The following is a 17,232-nucleotide window of genomic DNA, read 5'->3' on the forward strand; positions in this document are numbered from 1 at the left end:
TGCACAGAACTATGAAATCATCTAACAGTATGTTTCTCAGAACGTGTCCTTGTCATTAGTCACCATAAAATTGTGTTTTATCCATTCAACTCTGAACATAATTGCATAAATATGTTTCCATTTTTCAAATTTTATTTTGGTTTCCAATTAAAAACTGTTCTTTAAATCTCTATATTTCAGTATTTATGTGTATAAATGTACACACATTCTCACAGAGGTAACGAACATTGTTTTAATATCAACAGATTACCTTTAGCCTTCAGTACAATTGCTCTGTTTGTGAAGTTCTTTGTTTCTTTTCACACAGAAGTAATGCTGATTTCTGGGCATGTTAAAACTAGAGAAAAATAGCTAAATAAAACATCTTTTCCCTCTGAATAGTCTCAATGGGGGTTCTTTTTGTTATAAAGTGAATCTAATCAGCACACATTTTCAACAAATTTTGTTTGAAAAAGCAATCAAGAGTTACTAGATTATTCAAAGGCATCCAAAATTTTCATAAGTATTCATTTTCCCACCAGTATAGGATTGCACTTTCAAACCATTTTTGTAAATTTCATAGAATTATGGATGCTTTGTTTTCTAATTCAATATGTGACTCGGCATTCAAATCTCAAACTATTTGCTGTATTAAAATCTGACACTATGTAGATTGCTGCTAATACAGCTACCAATACAGAGTGTGGGTTAAATCACATTTGGACAACATAATGAGCAATGAAGCACACAGGTGTTTTCTAGAATTGCTGTGTGTTCTTTTCAACTTATGAAACTCATCTTTTTGCTTTTACTTTTATGAACCCAAAGGTCAGACCTCCACTACTAAAAGAGGGAGAATGCCTGCATGTTGTGTTTTAAAGGATTCTTAGAAGCCCTAATTGCCTTATGAATCAGCTTCCACAATACCAAACTTGATCATTAAGAAATTTCTGGAGATTCGCTCATAGAGTCAATCTTTTAGAAAATAACACAAAAAATAACCAATTATCAAAGCTGGTTTCAGTCATGCTTCTGAAAAAATGGAAAGCAATAAGTTTTTAGTTGTGACAAAAGTGAGGAGAGTCAGATAACCCAGAACTCAAGATGAATTCAGGAAAGTATCATTAGGGTAAGTCATTTAAATATAATGTTCTCAGAAGAAAGAACACTGTGTAAAAATGAGGACAGCACTAGCAAACAAAGAGATAAGGTAGAAAACATCAAAAGCAAATCACATTTCACAGTTTTTCTAGGCTTAAGTCAGAAAAGCTCATTTTTCTCTCTCTAAAGTTCTTGGACGAACAGTTGACTTTGGATGATGGAAAATACGCATTGCCTAAAATTTATCATTTTAAGCATATGAGCCTGTGGTGTTTATTTATTACTTTGTTATATCACCATACATTTTATAATGCTTTTCATTTTACCACACTGAAATTTTAGACTCATCAATCTAGTCCTCCCGTTTTCTTACCACCCCAAGTTCCTGGAAGTTATCAATCTGCTTTCTTGTTTCTATGAATTTGACTACTCTGTATGGAATAATAATACAACATTTGTTCTGTGATTAACTTATTTCATTTATCATAGTCTTCAAGATTGATTTATATTATAACATGTGTCAGAGAGGCTAAATAGCAATGGGACACACACACACACACACACACACACACACACTCCACATCATATTTAAACAATCAAATGTCCAAGGACACTAAATAGCTTTAAGTCTTTCAGCTTTGGGCTATTATGAATAATAGTGTCATGAACTTGAGGAAACAAATACATGTTCAATTTCCCATTATTGTTTCTCCTGACTATGTACCCAGAACTGAAATTCACAAATCATGTGGCAATCCAGATTCCATAGTTTTGAGAAATTGACATCTATTTTTGTAAGAATTTACATCTCCATAACCAAAGTGTTATCTTTGTTTCTTCCAAAATTGATAAATTAGAGTTTTAGTCAATCCATTTTGAGTTAACGTTCTGATATCACTCACCTAGTCAATCAGTTAACTGGTAGTAACAAATCTGAGATTATTTAGAAGAAAAATAAGGCACATATAAAGAAAATTGCAGGAAATATTTGGGATAAATAGTGCACATATAAGAAAATTGACTTCAATTTTGTGGAAAGGAAACATAGTTTAAGACAGATTCATGCACATATTCTAACAGAGATAAGCAGTAGGTAATTTCTTTTAGAAAATTTGTTGTATTTTATGAGATCCTCTGAAGTTTACTGGCACATGAAATTTAAGTAGCATTCAAACATATGGAGTTCTTACTGTTTAAAACATAGTGGGAATCAGAACTCCAGTTTAGAGTTGTGGGTTGTCAATGTCTATATATCCAGGTTGCTTACCTTACATCTTACTTTCTTCACATTGATAACAGGAGCCAAGGGAATTAGGAGATTATTCCTCTATGATAATAGCTTTAAGATTATTACTACTCGCTCCTAAAATCCAAAGACTGTGCAGAGAAATTAATTTTGCATGAAACTGGAGATTGTGTACACTAATACAAAAAAATTGTTGACTTTGCTATTTGTCATGGAATGGCCAATCTTGCTGCATAAAGTGAATTTCAAGTGTTTTCTTTTAATCATAATTCTCTTTGGGCATTTGGTTCTAAGATCCAGGAATGAGGATCAATTGAGTTATTATGAGGATCAGTTGAATTATTTTGTTTAGCAAATAGAAACTGCGATTTAGATCTAAATTCCAATTTTCAAAATTAAAGAAATGATTCCCCATAGTCTCTGTTTGTTGCATTGAATGAAGACAAAAGGAAATATTTCCACAGTGGTTCTGCCATGCCACCGCATTCCATGTTCTGCTGGAATTCATGGTTATACCTGTGCTTGTTGGAAGAATTACAGGCTTTGTCTCCTCTCTCTGTCTCTGTCTCTGTCTCTGTATCTGTCTCTGAGTGTGTGTGTGTGTGTTTGTGTGTGTGTGTGTGTGTGTGTGTGAGAGAGAGAGAGAGAGAGAGAGAGGGAGAGAGGGAGGGAGGGAGGGAGGGAGGGAGGGAGGGAGGGAGGGAGGGAGGGAGGGAGGGAGGGAGGGAGGGAGTCTTTGGGGAAAGAGAAATGCCTCAGGGTTAAAAGTACTTGCTTTTCTTGCAGAGGACCCAGGTTCAGTTCCCAGAACTGAGGTGGTAGCTCACAGCCTTATGTAAGTCTAGTGCCAGGGGCTCTGATGTCTTCTTTGGGATTCTTATGGAACCATGGTACACATATAAGCATGAATATAGGCAAAACACTTATGAACACAAGTAAAAATAAATAATTTAGAAAGTAACGACCTTTTTCATCAAATGATCTTGCAGGCCCTCAGAACCTGTCATTTAGATCATCTCCCCTTCAAGCCACTCCATCCCTTTATGCACATGATCAGACCTGGGTTTAAATTCTAAAGCTTCCTATGACCCTTCAGATGACAATGAAGATGGAATCTCAGTCTTCCTGACCATCATTTGAGACTCACCAGACAGATTCTCTAAGAATATTCAGGAAAGCTGATATTAGCAGTAAATCTTGAAAATTTAAAAAATATCTTTTGCTTTTCTCATCTCCTAGTATCACCCAGTTCTGGTTACTGTCTCTGAGAAAGTTAGAAGAGTTATAGTAGGGATTATCTATTGCCTATGTTTTTATGGTTGTAGTTAACTTCCTTGGTTGGAGTTTTCCTTTCAGAACTTTCTGTAGGCCAGGGTTAGTGGATATGTATTGTTTGAATCTGGTTTTGTCATGGAATATCTTGTTTTCTCCATTTATAGTGATTGAAAGTTTTGATCGGTATAGCAGTCTGGGCTGACATTCGTGGTCTCTTAGTGTTGGTAGAATATCTATCCAGGACCTTCTGGCTTTCAGAGTTACCATGGAGAAGTCAGGTATGATTCTGATAGGTTTGACTTTGCATGTTACTTGGACTTTTTCCTTTTCAGCTCTTAATATTCTTTCTTTATTCTGTATGTTAGGGGACATACAGAAAATGGACATTGTTCAAATATGACTATATAAATATTATTTGAGTCTGAGAATCACAAAGGGAAGTCTAGAGGATGCAGTTGTATACTTAATGTCATGTGACTAGATTAGGAAAAAATATTGCAGTTGGGAGCAAAACCAGGAGAGATGGGAACAGGAATGAAGGAGGAACACTGGAAGTTTGGGCTTGAGAAGACAAAAGACTTTGTCTTTAGGAACCACATAGGGAACTAAGTTAGGCTGTGTGATGAGCAAAACAGAGGCCAAAGGGGGAACAGAGCTCAAGTCCATACATAGATAAGCTGCTGTGTTCAAAAAAAAAAAACACCATCACAGAAGAACCCTTTGGCTGTGGTCACTGCTGGTGCTGGGAGATGAAATCCATTAGTGACAACCATGCATGGGACAGGAAACTCATAGACAAGAGAAGCTGTGAGTTCTGGAAGACACATAGGCATTGTAGCCTTGAGCAGGAGCACACAACTAGAGTGCTAGCATTCTATTCCCAAATAAAGTGGAAAACACATATTTCTTTTTACCTACATATGCAGTTATAGTGAAAGATAATTGACTAAGTGTAGGCAGGGATGGACAAGGGCAGGGTGTGCATTTGTGACACTAATGTGTTTCTTCTTACATTGACTCTTTTCCTAGCAAAACTTTAACACAATACTTTACTACCAATATTTATGCTGACTCCCACATAATTGCCAGGTTATAAGTGTCAGCAGGAATGGACAAGGAAAACAAAACTTCTTCTTGGTATTTTTGAGGAAAACAAATAGAAACATATATGAGAGAAAGGGAATTCTGTTATAGGGTTGATGTGCCTAACATTGCTTTGTTCTCATTTTAAGAATAAGTACAATGCTAATGAAAATACTGCTTATTCAATAATCTAAAAATAGCTTTATTCTGATTATAAAATGTGTCTTAGAAACATTAATATATGAAAATGAAAAATCAAATGTAATCCCAATGTACAAACACTTCCACATAATATTTCCATGCAGTAGTATTCCATATTTTAGATGTAAATGTTGATTATAATTGTTATGTAATTGCATAGCATATTCATTCTCTCATTTTAAATAGCATAAAAATTGACAAATGTATGTATAAATGCCTATGGCATAGATGTACAATGATTAACTTAAACATTAACCTAATATAACAATAAGTTATCTTCACCTTTATCATAATTGATAATGTTGTGAAGTGAATAATAATGTTTATGTAAATTCTTTTGCTTCTTAGAACAAACTACTAAAAATGAAATCACTATTTGAAGAGTATAATATTTTTTGTAATTCCTTTTAATATTATGAAATTGTCATTCAAAGTAAAAGTTCAAAATAGTTCTGCCCTTAGAATATAATATGTATTTTATCATACCTTTACCAACCATTATATATACATATATATTTTTTCATTTAAAAGCTATTTTCTTTCAGTTCTTATTTATGCTTCCTGTGCAATTGATCACTTCACTACATGTGATCATTTCTCTTTCCCCCGACCTTCATTTTTAGAACACTTACTCTGTAGGAATTCCATGATGGAATGCTTTTTTGTTTTTAATTTGTGGACTCGAAAATAATTGTCAGATATGCTGCAGACATATTTCTTCTTTCATTTTACTCATGATGTCTTTGTACCCTCAACTTTTGAATTAAATGTTCTAACTTATGATTTTCATCTTCTCACTTTGCACGTAGAATGCCTTTCCTAGTCTACTGTTTCTTTCTTCAGCAAACACATCATGAGGATTTATTACACAGAATAATGGAGACATTTTCCTTGAATTTCTGAATTGATTAACAAAGGCTGACAAGATGTTTTTGTTGGTTGAGCCCCTGCTGCCTAAGTCTGATAACCTGAGGTCCATTCCTGAAACACATGTGATGTAAGGAGATAACTGATTCTCGAAAGTTGTCCTCTAGCCTAGACACACAAACACACACACACACACACACATTCCGCTGCATACACACATGTGTGTGTGCATGTACACACGCACACAATAAATAAAGAATAATTTCAAACTGTTAAAAATGGATGATATAAAGTAACAAAGATTTGTTTTGTTGTTTTATTTTTCCTTATTTGAGCTGCCTTTTTTACTCTGTAAAATGGAAAACAAAGTACCTCCTGATATTTGGATACAAATATCTGTGTGCATATGTGTGAGCATATGCATGCCATATCATTTGCATAGAGATCAGTGGCCACCAGGCTTAGTAAACAGTGCTTCACTCATTCGACAATCTTAACCACCCATTGTTATTTATTTTTTAATATATTTTTATTTTTAAATTTAAATTGGAAACAAGGTTGCTTCACATGTCAATTCCAGGTCCCTCTCCGTTTTCCTCCCCTCCTCCCATGCCCTCCCACCAACACCCCCAATATCCCCTCCATGGGGGTGTCCATAGTCTGTCATTTCATCCAGGGCAGGGCCTAGACTCTCCCCCAAGAGTTCAGGGTGAGAGTGCATCTCTCATTGTTGAATGGGAGTCCTAAGTCCATTTGTATACCCGGGATAAATACTAATCTACTACCCAAGGCTCAATAGATTACCTAGGCCTCCTCACTGACACCCCCATTCAGGGAGTCTTGATCAGTCCCATGCTGGATTCCCAGGCATCAGCCTGGGATTCAAGAGCTAACCCTTGTCAGGTCAGCTGTTTCTGGGGGTTAAACCAGCCCAGTCTTAATCCCTTCAGTCATCTGGCCTCCCTCTCTGTCACTGGCTTTCTTGAGTTCAACTCAGTGCTTAGCCATAGGAGTGTGCCTCTGCTTCCATCAGCCACTGAATGAAGTTTCTGTTTCCCAGACTCTCTGGCTGTGGGATTGTAGGCTGGCACTCCCCAGATCAATGTCTAAAATCCATATATGAGAGAGTACATGCCATGTTTCTCTTTTTGTGACTGGGTTACCTCGCTCAGGATGGTTTCTTCTAGTGCCATCCATTTGCCTGCAAATTTCAGGACTCCATTGTGCTTAGTGAACAGTGCTTCACTCATTCGACAATCTTAACCACCCATTCTTATTTCTAACAATCATATTTCTAATCATTACTTCCATGACATTGGAGTTATTTATAGAATGCGTTGCTATGAGCCTACTCAAGAAATTATTTTCCAGCCACAACAAAAAGTGTGTTTCCCCTTAGTCTTTTTGCTTATTATCTTTCTAGCTATTACTGGTCATTTTCTATGTGACCTTGGAAGATACTTTGACATGTTCCAAAATTTCCTTCGGTTGGGTGAAAACCAACTACTAGAATGCAATTAACACATAAATTGATTCCAAGAAAATGTATGTGATCATGTGACTGAAGCATCCCAATCAGAAGACTCTGAAAATTACCTAATTTTTCTAATTTGCTTCACACAAGCCACCAGTGCTTAGTATTATTGGTATAGTTGTGTTGGGTGTTGTGTGCCTACCACCTCAAACTGAGGGGCAGAACCCCAAAAGCACTGGTATGTGGAAGCAGAAATTGAGGGACAAAATTGGCAAGAGAAATCCTTGTTACACAATTAGCGCTCTAACAAGAAGTGATATTAGAAGTATGTAGATTGAACAATGATCAACAAATCAGGAATAAGGTTTTCACTTGACAGTGAACCTAACAGATCTCTATGGCTCCCCTAACTTCATGTCTATGAGAAATAAATGTCTGTTATGTAAACCACCCAGTCCATGTGTGTATTACAGCATCCTGGCAGACTGAGACATGTCACTAGGGCCAGTTAGACTATTAAATATTTCTGTTAGTCATGAACACTTTGCATCTGAAGCAATAGCAAAGGAATTTCCACACATTTCACATTTCATCTATTTCCGCAGTATTTCAAAGAATCAATTACTCTTAAAATTAGTTAGCTATGATCACATTGAAGAAACACTTTCGTACTTAAACTAATGTGGTTAAGCCTCTTAGATTGAAAATTGCACTTCTAAGACAACCTCTTATTTGCACATACATTTATACTTTTGCACAGTAATTGTGTTTTGAAATTTTGTTTCTTGACAAAAAATGCAAAACACAGTATTTATAACCTCAAAATACCATGACAGGTCATGTCAAATCATAAATATGAGAATAAATTCCTACTCCAAAAAACTTGAATGAATAGAAATGTTTTTAGTGTAATACATAGTAGGAAAGAAAACAAAATGCCTGATGACTAAATACATCTTTGTCTTCAGAATCATGCAAATGTAACTAAAACTGACTGTGTGCACAGCAAATGTTAGTGCTACCTGCAGATATATAATGATATCTTCTACAAAGGTTATATTTAACTCTATGGTACCTGACAGTTTTCCTGTGAGAGGCACCCACTGTAGAGGCCACATCTCCACTACCCATTACCAGTCAACTCTTATCATTGCCTTTTGCTTGATTTAGACATATGATATAGTAATAAAATAATTCTATGGAATTTATTGCTAAGAAAAAGTAAGCAAACTAAAGCCTTTGTATAGGAAATAACTCTGAGCAATTACTAGTAAAGAAACTCTGGCATCTTTGTGTGTATTCAAATGGCCCTGCCATTATAAGAAATAAGCCAATTAATATAGAAAGGAAAAGTGTTGTCAGGAAGATGGTAGACAAGGCAACTTTTCACAGCATCTTTCCAGTAACCATCCACAAATGTCCAACTGAGAAGTGCCACATTTGAAGATTAAGAGGAATGGTTTCACTCTGTGTTGCCCTTTGCCCAGGACAGCGTAGCACCTCAACAGAAGGTTTCCTCAAACCCCAGGAGAAAGAGACTGGGAAACCCATTTTTCCAGCCTTTAATGACCTTTTACAGAAGGACCATTCTTGTCTTACTACATGGAAAGCAATGGAGAACCTTCTTAACTAGATCACCAAGTGTCGGTTAGATACAAAGAATAGAAACAGGGGCGGGGCTCACAGTAAACAGTGTGCAAATCTAGAGGCTGCCCTCTCTTCCATCCAACAAAGGCACCATGCTACAAAATTTCACAACTGTACTGGTATGCAATTAGCAAGTCTATGTTTCTGCTAGACTTGAGTCCCCAGTCATGCTCCCTACCCAGTCCTGTCCTCTCCTTAAGGCATCCTATGATCAAAATCCCAGTATAAGTGAGCGAGTATCTGAAACTGCCTCTCTCTTTACCACCCCAGTCAGTCAGCAACATAACTGCTCCAAATCTTTGTGCTCTGATTAAGGCAACCATAGACCTAAATGCAAAGGCATGTCTAAGCCTAAATGTGGATGGATCCATTATATTTAGAAATGCATAGGTACATACATATACATAATTCATATAGCACCAATTAATGAAGAAGACCATTGATTTATAACAGAATAGAAGGGGTATATAAAAGGGTTTGGGTAAAGGAAGGGGGAAATGATGTGATTGTATTATAATATCAAATCCCAGCTTTAATCCCAGCACTCGGGAGGCAGAGGCAGGCGGATCTCTGTGAGTTCGAGGCCAGGCTGGTCTGACAGCCTCCAAAACAATACAGAGAAACCCTGTCTCATAAAACAAAAAAAAAGAATAAACATAAAAATAAATAAATGTGGAGCAGCATTCTCTGGACTTGCCTCACCCAATTGGCTAAGCAGTGACCTTGAATTGCTGATATTCACTGTTCAACACAGAACTTTCTTTGCTCAACTACAAATTACAAAATATATTGTTGTCCAACCAGGGAAAATAACTTAAAATACTGATCTGACAAAGGCTATAACAAATCCCAGTTGGTATTGCTGCATGACACAGAATCTAGCCAGGAGGTCTTACTGGGTCAGTTCTATTCAACATTAGTGCACAGGCAGCAGCCAAGGTCAATATTACACCAAAGTCAGATGACACACTAGCAGGATCCCAGGCTGGATTCAAGAGTGAACACCTATTGCCATCTTCAAAATCAGCAGAGCTGGCATTTCCTACATGCTCCTATGGCATCAGTGTAAGGACACAGTATTAGAAAACCTGTCAAGTACATGCAGAATAAGCTTTCAGATGAATCCAACATTAGCTTACAAAATAAATGTTAATAAACTTAAATTTATGAAAATCAGTTCAAGTGTCTTGTCTCGAAATCAACAAGAGCGATCTTGGAAATTTCACAAATATTTGAAAATTGAGACTTCTTACAAATATCCAAGATTTGCAGCTGGAAAGATAGCTTAATGAATAAAGTTCTTGCTGTGCAAGTATGGAGATATATATCAGATCCCCAGCATGAAAATAAAAGCCAGGCATAGCAGCAAGTACTCGTAGTTCCAGCACTGGAAGAGATAGGATTATGTCTGGGGTTCACTGGCCAGTCAGTCTAGCAAATTATAGTGAAAACTACAGTCTCAAAAAATAGGATGCTGAAAATTGAGAAAGACACCTTGGCATCAATCTCTGCCTTCGATACCCATGCATACACACATCATAAGCACCATCACACAGACATGCATGCACATGTACGTACACACACACACACACACACACACACACACACATGCACTATTGATTTTAAGTAAATAATCTACCATTATATATCAAGGAAAGAACAACAAAAATAAACCCAAATTAGCAGAAAGGAGACACTAAAAATATGATTTGAGATGGTTTATGGGGACATGACTCCCATGGCACAATCAACAAATGCAATAATGTACAAAATGGCCATGTCTGTATGATGACAAACGTTTGTCAGGGAATAAAGTGTCTAGTGTCATTAGCACTCAGTGACCCCCCCTTCAGTGTTGAGCCCCACACCTTCCTTTCCTTTTAAGGGGTGAGGGGCTCATATCCGCAGCAATCATCAACCGACCAATGGGATCTACTTAGTGCTGACTGGATTTGGCCTGATCATACCACAGTGTTGCCGCTTGGGTTCTTGTATAGATAACCTCAATTTCTACTGTTCCCCCAGAGATTGCATCTTGCCTGACCAGAAGGGGCCTGGAGACTCCAAGCTGGAGTCACTGGGTCATTCTAAGTATGGGTGAGGGCCCAGGGCTGGTACTTTTGTGGGAATTCCTTGCCTCTTGTAGATCCAGCCTTAATGTCTGACATCCCAGCATGAGCAGACCCTGCACAAAGTAGTATCAGAGTTCCTACTGTGAGGAGTAAACAATGAGGACAGTTTTACCAAAGAGAATGAGATACCACATCATGTCTGCCTGTTACCATTGATTTGAGTGCACCCTTAGAAAACTGAATATAACACAAACCCAGGACATTTTTGGAAATTGTATGCTCTTTAGCAACTTTGTGTGAATTTTTATATAAGCACTGTTTTATTAATTATATAAAATATAAAAATAGAAAAAAAAAGATTGCTTCAAACTAAAAAGTTTCTAGATAGCAAGTGAAGCAATTAACAAAGTAAAGAAGCAATCTTCACATTGGGAATAAAAGGTGCTGCTCATAAGCCATGCAAAAAGAATATCCAAAATACATAAGTAACTCAACAGCAAAAGAGAAATTTAATTTGAAAATTGACAAAGGACCTAAAGAGACGTTTCTCAAAGAAGTCCTACACATACACAAATGCATGAAAAATCAGATTACAGAGGGATACTATTTCATACCTATTGATATTCATTGCTATGAAAAGGTAAGATAAAGGAGCTAGCCTGGTACTACAGGCCTACAATTTTAGGTGCTAAGGAGGAGGCTGAGGCTGATAGATCACAAGTTCAAGACCAGCCTAGACAACTGAAGGAGATCCATTCTAAAAAGAAAAGTATAAAAGGGGGCTGGGGTGTGTAGCTCAATGATAGAGGGCCTATCTATCATGTCTCAAGTTTCAGTTCTTATTTACCACAGAAGAGGCAATAAACAGGCAAAAAAGAAGTGTTAAGATAAATAGGAAGAAAAGTGATAATATATACATTTCTTATCAGAATGTGACTTAGTACAACTATTCTTAAAATTTCTCTAAAACTAAAAGTACAACCATGTAATCTGTAAACATCACTCTTATATATGTATATAAATAATTTAAACTAATATGCCAAAAGAATATCCCCATCTCACCATTATTGCACATTAATCAAGGTAGACACCTAATCATGGATGAATGTATAAAGAAAATCGGATGTGTACACCATGATATTCTAATCGGATTTACAGAAGTTATGCTACTTGCAAAAGTTATTAAGTCATTTGCAACAGCATTCTTAAGCTAAGGAACATTGTGTGAACTGAATTAAGCCAGCCATATGAAGAGAAGTGTCTCATGGAGCTACTTCTATGTGGGATCTAAAAATTTTGAACTCAGAATAGGATGAAGTTACTAGAATTTGGAGATAAGATGGGACGTTACTACTCAAAGGGTATAAAATTTCAGATAGAAAAAGAATAAATTTTAGATCTATTGCACAGTAAGGTGACTATAATCAATAATGCATATTTCAAAATAACAAAAAAGGAAATCAAGTATTTGATAACAAAAATCGAGAGGTAATTAAATGTGCCAAATTATTGATAAAAACATATTCTACTACATACATTGCTGTCAACACACACTGATATGCTACCCCCATGAGCACTTAACAGTATAATTGTTTTTACGAGTCCTCACAAGATCACAAGGTGAACATGTCACATACACAGTGGGAAAAACACAAGTCTCTAGTCCTAGGAGATGAGCTATTGAAGGATACAGAATTGGTTTTCTCCAGTGACCAGCTTGCTCATAGTTTTTCCAACTTTAAGTAGTCAGTCCTAAATACACGAATGTAAGTGCAGTACTAACTGAATTTTGGATAGGGAGAGAGAGATAGATGTAATATATGTATGATGATTTATGTGTTTGTGTGTGGTGTGTGTTTGCATGGTGTGTGCATGCGTGCATGTGTGTGTGTGTGTGTGTGTGTGTAAAACAATAGTAATTATGGAAAAAGGTGGGAAGACCATGAAGAATTAGAGGCAAGAGGAATAGAAATAATGAAAATACTGTATATTTATCTATAAAATTCTGAAAACAATTTAAATTAAAAAAGGAAGTCCATGAAGTAAAATAAGAAAAAGAACAATTTCAAAACATGAATAATATCAGTGGTGAATGATATTTAGCTTCAGTTTTTACAAATTTATTAAGACTGTCTCTTGCCGGGCGATGGTGGCGCACGCCTTTAATCCCAGCACTCAGGAGGCAGAGGCAGGCGGATCTCTGTGAGTTCGAGGCCGGGATGGACCGATAGCCTCCGAAACAATACAGAGAAACACTGTCTCGTAAAAACCAAAAAAAAAAAAAAAGAATGTCTCAAAGATTTACATGCTGATCGATTTCTTTAAAGGTCACAAGAATTGGATGTTAAAAGAGCATAGACTTATTTTTATTTCAACATAGCTACCGTGCCATCACTATAAAGTTAAGCTTAGCATCACAACTTTCTGTGAGTGAACTTGCTTGTCGATCATCCTGTCACAATACTCTCCCCAAATGTTATGTACGAAAAAGAAAAAAGAAAAAAAAACTTTACAGTGCCTCTCGTTTTTATTTCCAGGTTCTTTTCCACATTTTAAATAAAATATCAAAGGGGAAAGTTCTCAGAAAATGGCAGTGAAAAGAGAAAAAGTCAAGAGCTGGCTTTCCAGTTTAAACATTTAAAATGAAACATGTTTGTTCGACAGATCCATGACTTTGCCTTCCTCGGAAACTGGCCTATTAAAATTTCATACATCAGAGACCGTTCCCACTCAACAGCTTTCTCCTCTTTTTCCCACATTAACCTTTTCCCCAAAGCAAGACCATACATGGTATCATAGCAAAAGCGCTAAAGGAAGCTCCAAAGAAATTAATCACAGAGGGACATTGCACTTCCTGTCAAGCAAACAAAGTGGTTCCTTTCTGCTGTCCACAAAGGACAAGAAGGGCTTTCGCTTTGCAGACAGACCTGAGGATGGGGCAGCATATTCATATTTAGTCTCACTGGGAAAATTCGATAGCTACAAATGGATCCTTGTCCTTGCTTGTTCTCTGTATTTAATAGTTACTAGATATGAACCAAATGAAAACCCTAACTGGGAGGAAATCATCATCTCTTCTTCAGGAGAAAAACTGTTCAGTAATCTTTTCCTTAAATTTTGATGCAATTAGGACTGACTGTAAAAGGAAGGCAATGACAAGAAGAAGCATTTTCACTAAAGAAAGTGACAAATCCTATAAGTACTGATGACTACTTATCTGAATAAATTAGAAAATGGAAATTTGAATAATATAATGGGCAATAATAAAAATCAATGGTTCTGATAATTGCATCATGATTGTATGAACTAACAACAAAACTGTAGCAATTTTGTAAAAATGTCATTTGCAAAAGGACGTTGTATAAAAGCATGAGACCAGTCTCCACATGCACAGTATCATGTTCCTTCAAGATTGTGCACTGTGGTAGAAAGGTCAGATACATATATGTCACCTTCCACATCCTCCTTTGGTAAGTTCTTTCCTGTCATTAACACTATTTCAATAAGCAATGGAGCATGTTCCCACCTGTTCAGAGATTTCTCTCATCTTACAATCTTGTATACAAAAAGGAAAATTCAAGTTCACACAATTAACAAATAGTTCACCCCAGACTTTAGTGCTCATCATACTCTCTATTCTTCTCTAGGAAGATACACAAGCTGACATTGTGCTAAGCATATTAAGTCATTTGGCAGTAATGTCCCATACGTGAAAATAAAACCTTTCTACCAAACTAAAATTAATTTCCGTATTAAATCTACACTTTAGCTCATTATTTCCATCCCAGCATTTTGCAACCAAATTAATGAGTTTCTTAGAAATTTTACTTCACTAGTCAAACATAAATGCTAAATTTCTGTTTACTACTTCTTTACACTCAGCAAAAAACATTTAAAACCCCTTTACATCAAGTTAAAATTGTAGTGATGTGACATTATAACAATTTTATACATGAATCACATTTACTACATACAATATCTTTACCCTTAGAGACTTGACAATAAAGTCATACACTGAGCAGGAATGTGGCTGGATTCCCAAGGTTCCTCACAAGCCCCTGTGTGAGGATACACAGAGAGCTGGAATTGGTGGAAGGAAAATGATACTTACATTGCTGCTCATCGCTGTTGTCACCACAATGGTCTGTGAAGTCACACACATGGTCAAAAGGCAATGAGACTCCATTACTGCACCAAAAGGCTTGGGCTCCTTGCTGACCCAGTGAAGAAATGAAAAGACAGACAGTCCAAAGGAAACAAAAACGTCCATTCCCTGGGAATACCGACATGGCAGTCTGGAAGAGGAACATCCCTTGGTGATGGCGATGCAAGTCAGTCACTCACAAGATGAGAACTCATAACTGGAAGCCTTTCCTTTCTCTGTTTTCCAGATTTGTTTCCTGTGAGTGTAACTCGTTCTCTAATACAATTCTAAACGCATGTCCCCCGCAGTAACTCACTCTTTAAGAGGAAGGACTTTGGAAAATATTTAACTTGAGTAATTACACCACATTACTAGCTGAACATAGCTGTTTATGACCCTGTGTAGAGTTTTATGACCTTGCTATCTACTGAAAGAAAAACTTAACAAAGAGAAAATACACAAACTGGGGGACTATAGTAAAGTTGTAAACGTACATAAAGATTGTCCATCTCCATTCTTATGTTCACTTAACCCCTTTCACGTAAATTTAGCACATTATTATCATACCAGATTGTAAAAATTACTGAATAAAATTCTTATTCCTTTTGGGGACTGAAAACAACTCAGGGCTTTGGCCATGCTAAACACATATTCAACCACCAATCTTTGTGTTTTTATTTGCTCTGTTTTATTTTGTTTTGTTTTTGAAAGATGTTCTCACTACATAGCCTAGACTGCACTTGTATTTGCAATCCTACTGTTGCAACCTCCCAAACACTTAGAACAAGAATAGGAGATAAAAAAGACAAGCTTGGTGTCAGGAACTTGAATTCAGATATCCCACTGATGAGCATAAATAACACTGTTTCTTCTAATGTATACCAGCTCACCTCTCCATACACCTTACTGGCTTTTAAAAATAAAGTATGTGACTTAGGATGCACACTCAGAATTAACAGTGTACTGAAGTAGCTAATATAGAGACATTAAATAAAGAATACCAGAAAGGGTCACAAACATTTTTACAAAATCCACTACTTAAGTATCTCTTTACATATAATTTCTTGGGGTTCTTGACTTTTCTTCTTTTCATTGTCAGGGACCAGAAGAAATCGTCTCATTTAATCAGGATGGCTTTGAACTCACTATGTTGCCAAGTTTGACCTTGAACTATCTAATTCTAGGAAAAGAGCATATGTATATCCACTGTGTGAGCATTTAAGACTCTCGGGTGAAGGGGATCCCTGTTTGTGCCTTATTGGTGAACACTTTATACAGTCTACAGCATTTAAACCTTTTGTGATGAACTCCTTCTTCATAAATATGTCTCCTTTTAATTTTATATATGATGAATACTGATCAATACATTCTCTGTCTCATCTCTGTTCTTCTTTTAAATTCTGATTATCTTTATAGTTTGCTATAGTGCCTCATTTTCTGATCAGCATATGCATGATTCTCAGCCTTCTCTTTACTTCTGTGACATCAGGAATTATCTATTTACTGTTATCTTATAATCTATACCTGTGATCCTGATACACTCTTCTCCTTCCTGTGTACAATCACCTGCATGGTCAGATTTATGTGAAAATTCATTTACTCACACATGCATGTTCACACATATGTGTGCAAACACAAAAACACAAACACTAATTCATGTGTATACTTGTATCAATGATTAAACTTATTTTCTCTCCCACACTGAATCAACCAGCTATTGGTGCTGTGAAATATTAGTTCAAGATGTGTTACATTTGTATATACTATGGAATATTTCTTTAATGATGTAAAGATATATTGCATTCTTTTATGTTGCATTTATTTAACTCTGTGACGTTGTGTTACTTTGCCTGTCTAAAACTCATGAGAGGTCTAATAAAGAGCTGAATGGCCAATAACAAGACAGGAGAAAGACTAGGTGTAGCTGCCAGGCAGAGAGAATAAATAAAAGGAGAAAAAGAGGAAGAAGCAAGAAAAGAAGGGGTCAGCCCGCCAGTCACACAACCAGACATGGAATAAGAAGGAGAGAAATACCAAAATAGAAAAAGGTAAAATCCCTGAGGCAAAAGATAGATGGGATAATGTAAGTTAAGAAAAGCTGTCAAGGAACAGCTCTTCAGGCAGGACTAGGTACAACAGGCCC

At 36.5% G+C, this 17,232-nt stretch overlaps 1 protein-coding gene across 1 annotated transcript in view; it reads right to left on the reverse strand.

Moving 5' to 3' along the window:
* Positions 1–15,362, reverse strand: part of Malrd1 (MAM and LDL receptor class A domain containing 1) — a 637,041-nt gene extending 621,679 nt beyond the window's left edge. The window contains exon 1 of the mRNA XM_040755448.1: positions 15,057–15,362. Within this exon, the coding sequence (XP_040611382.1) occupies positions 15,057–15,255 (199 nt within the window). The 5' untranslated portion in view covers positions 15,256–15,362. The remainder of the gene's footprint in view (positions 1–15,056) is intronic.
* Between the last annotated feature and the right edge of the window lie 1,870 nt (positions 15,363–17,232).

The sequence above is a fragment of the Mesocricetus auratus genome, unplaced genomic scaffold, assembly GCF_017639785.1.
Source record: "Mesocricetus auratus isolate SY011 unplaced genomic scaffold, BCM_Maur_2.0 Super-Scaffold_100013, whole genome shotgun sequence".
Lineage (NCBI taxonomy): Eukaryota > Metazoa > Chordata > Mammalia > Rodentia > Cricetidae > Mesocricetus > Mesocricetus auratus.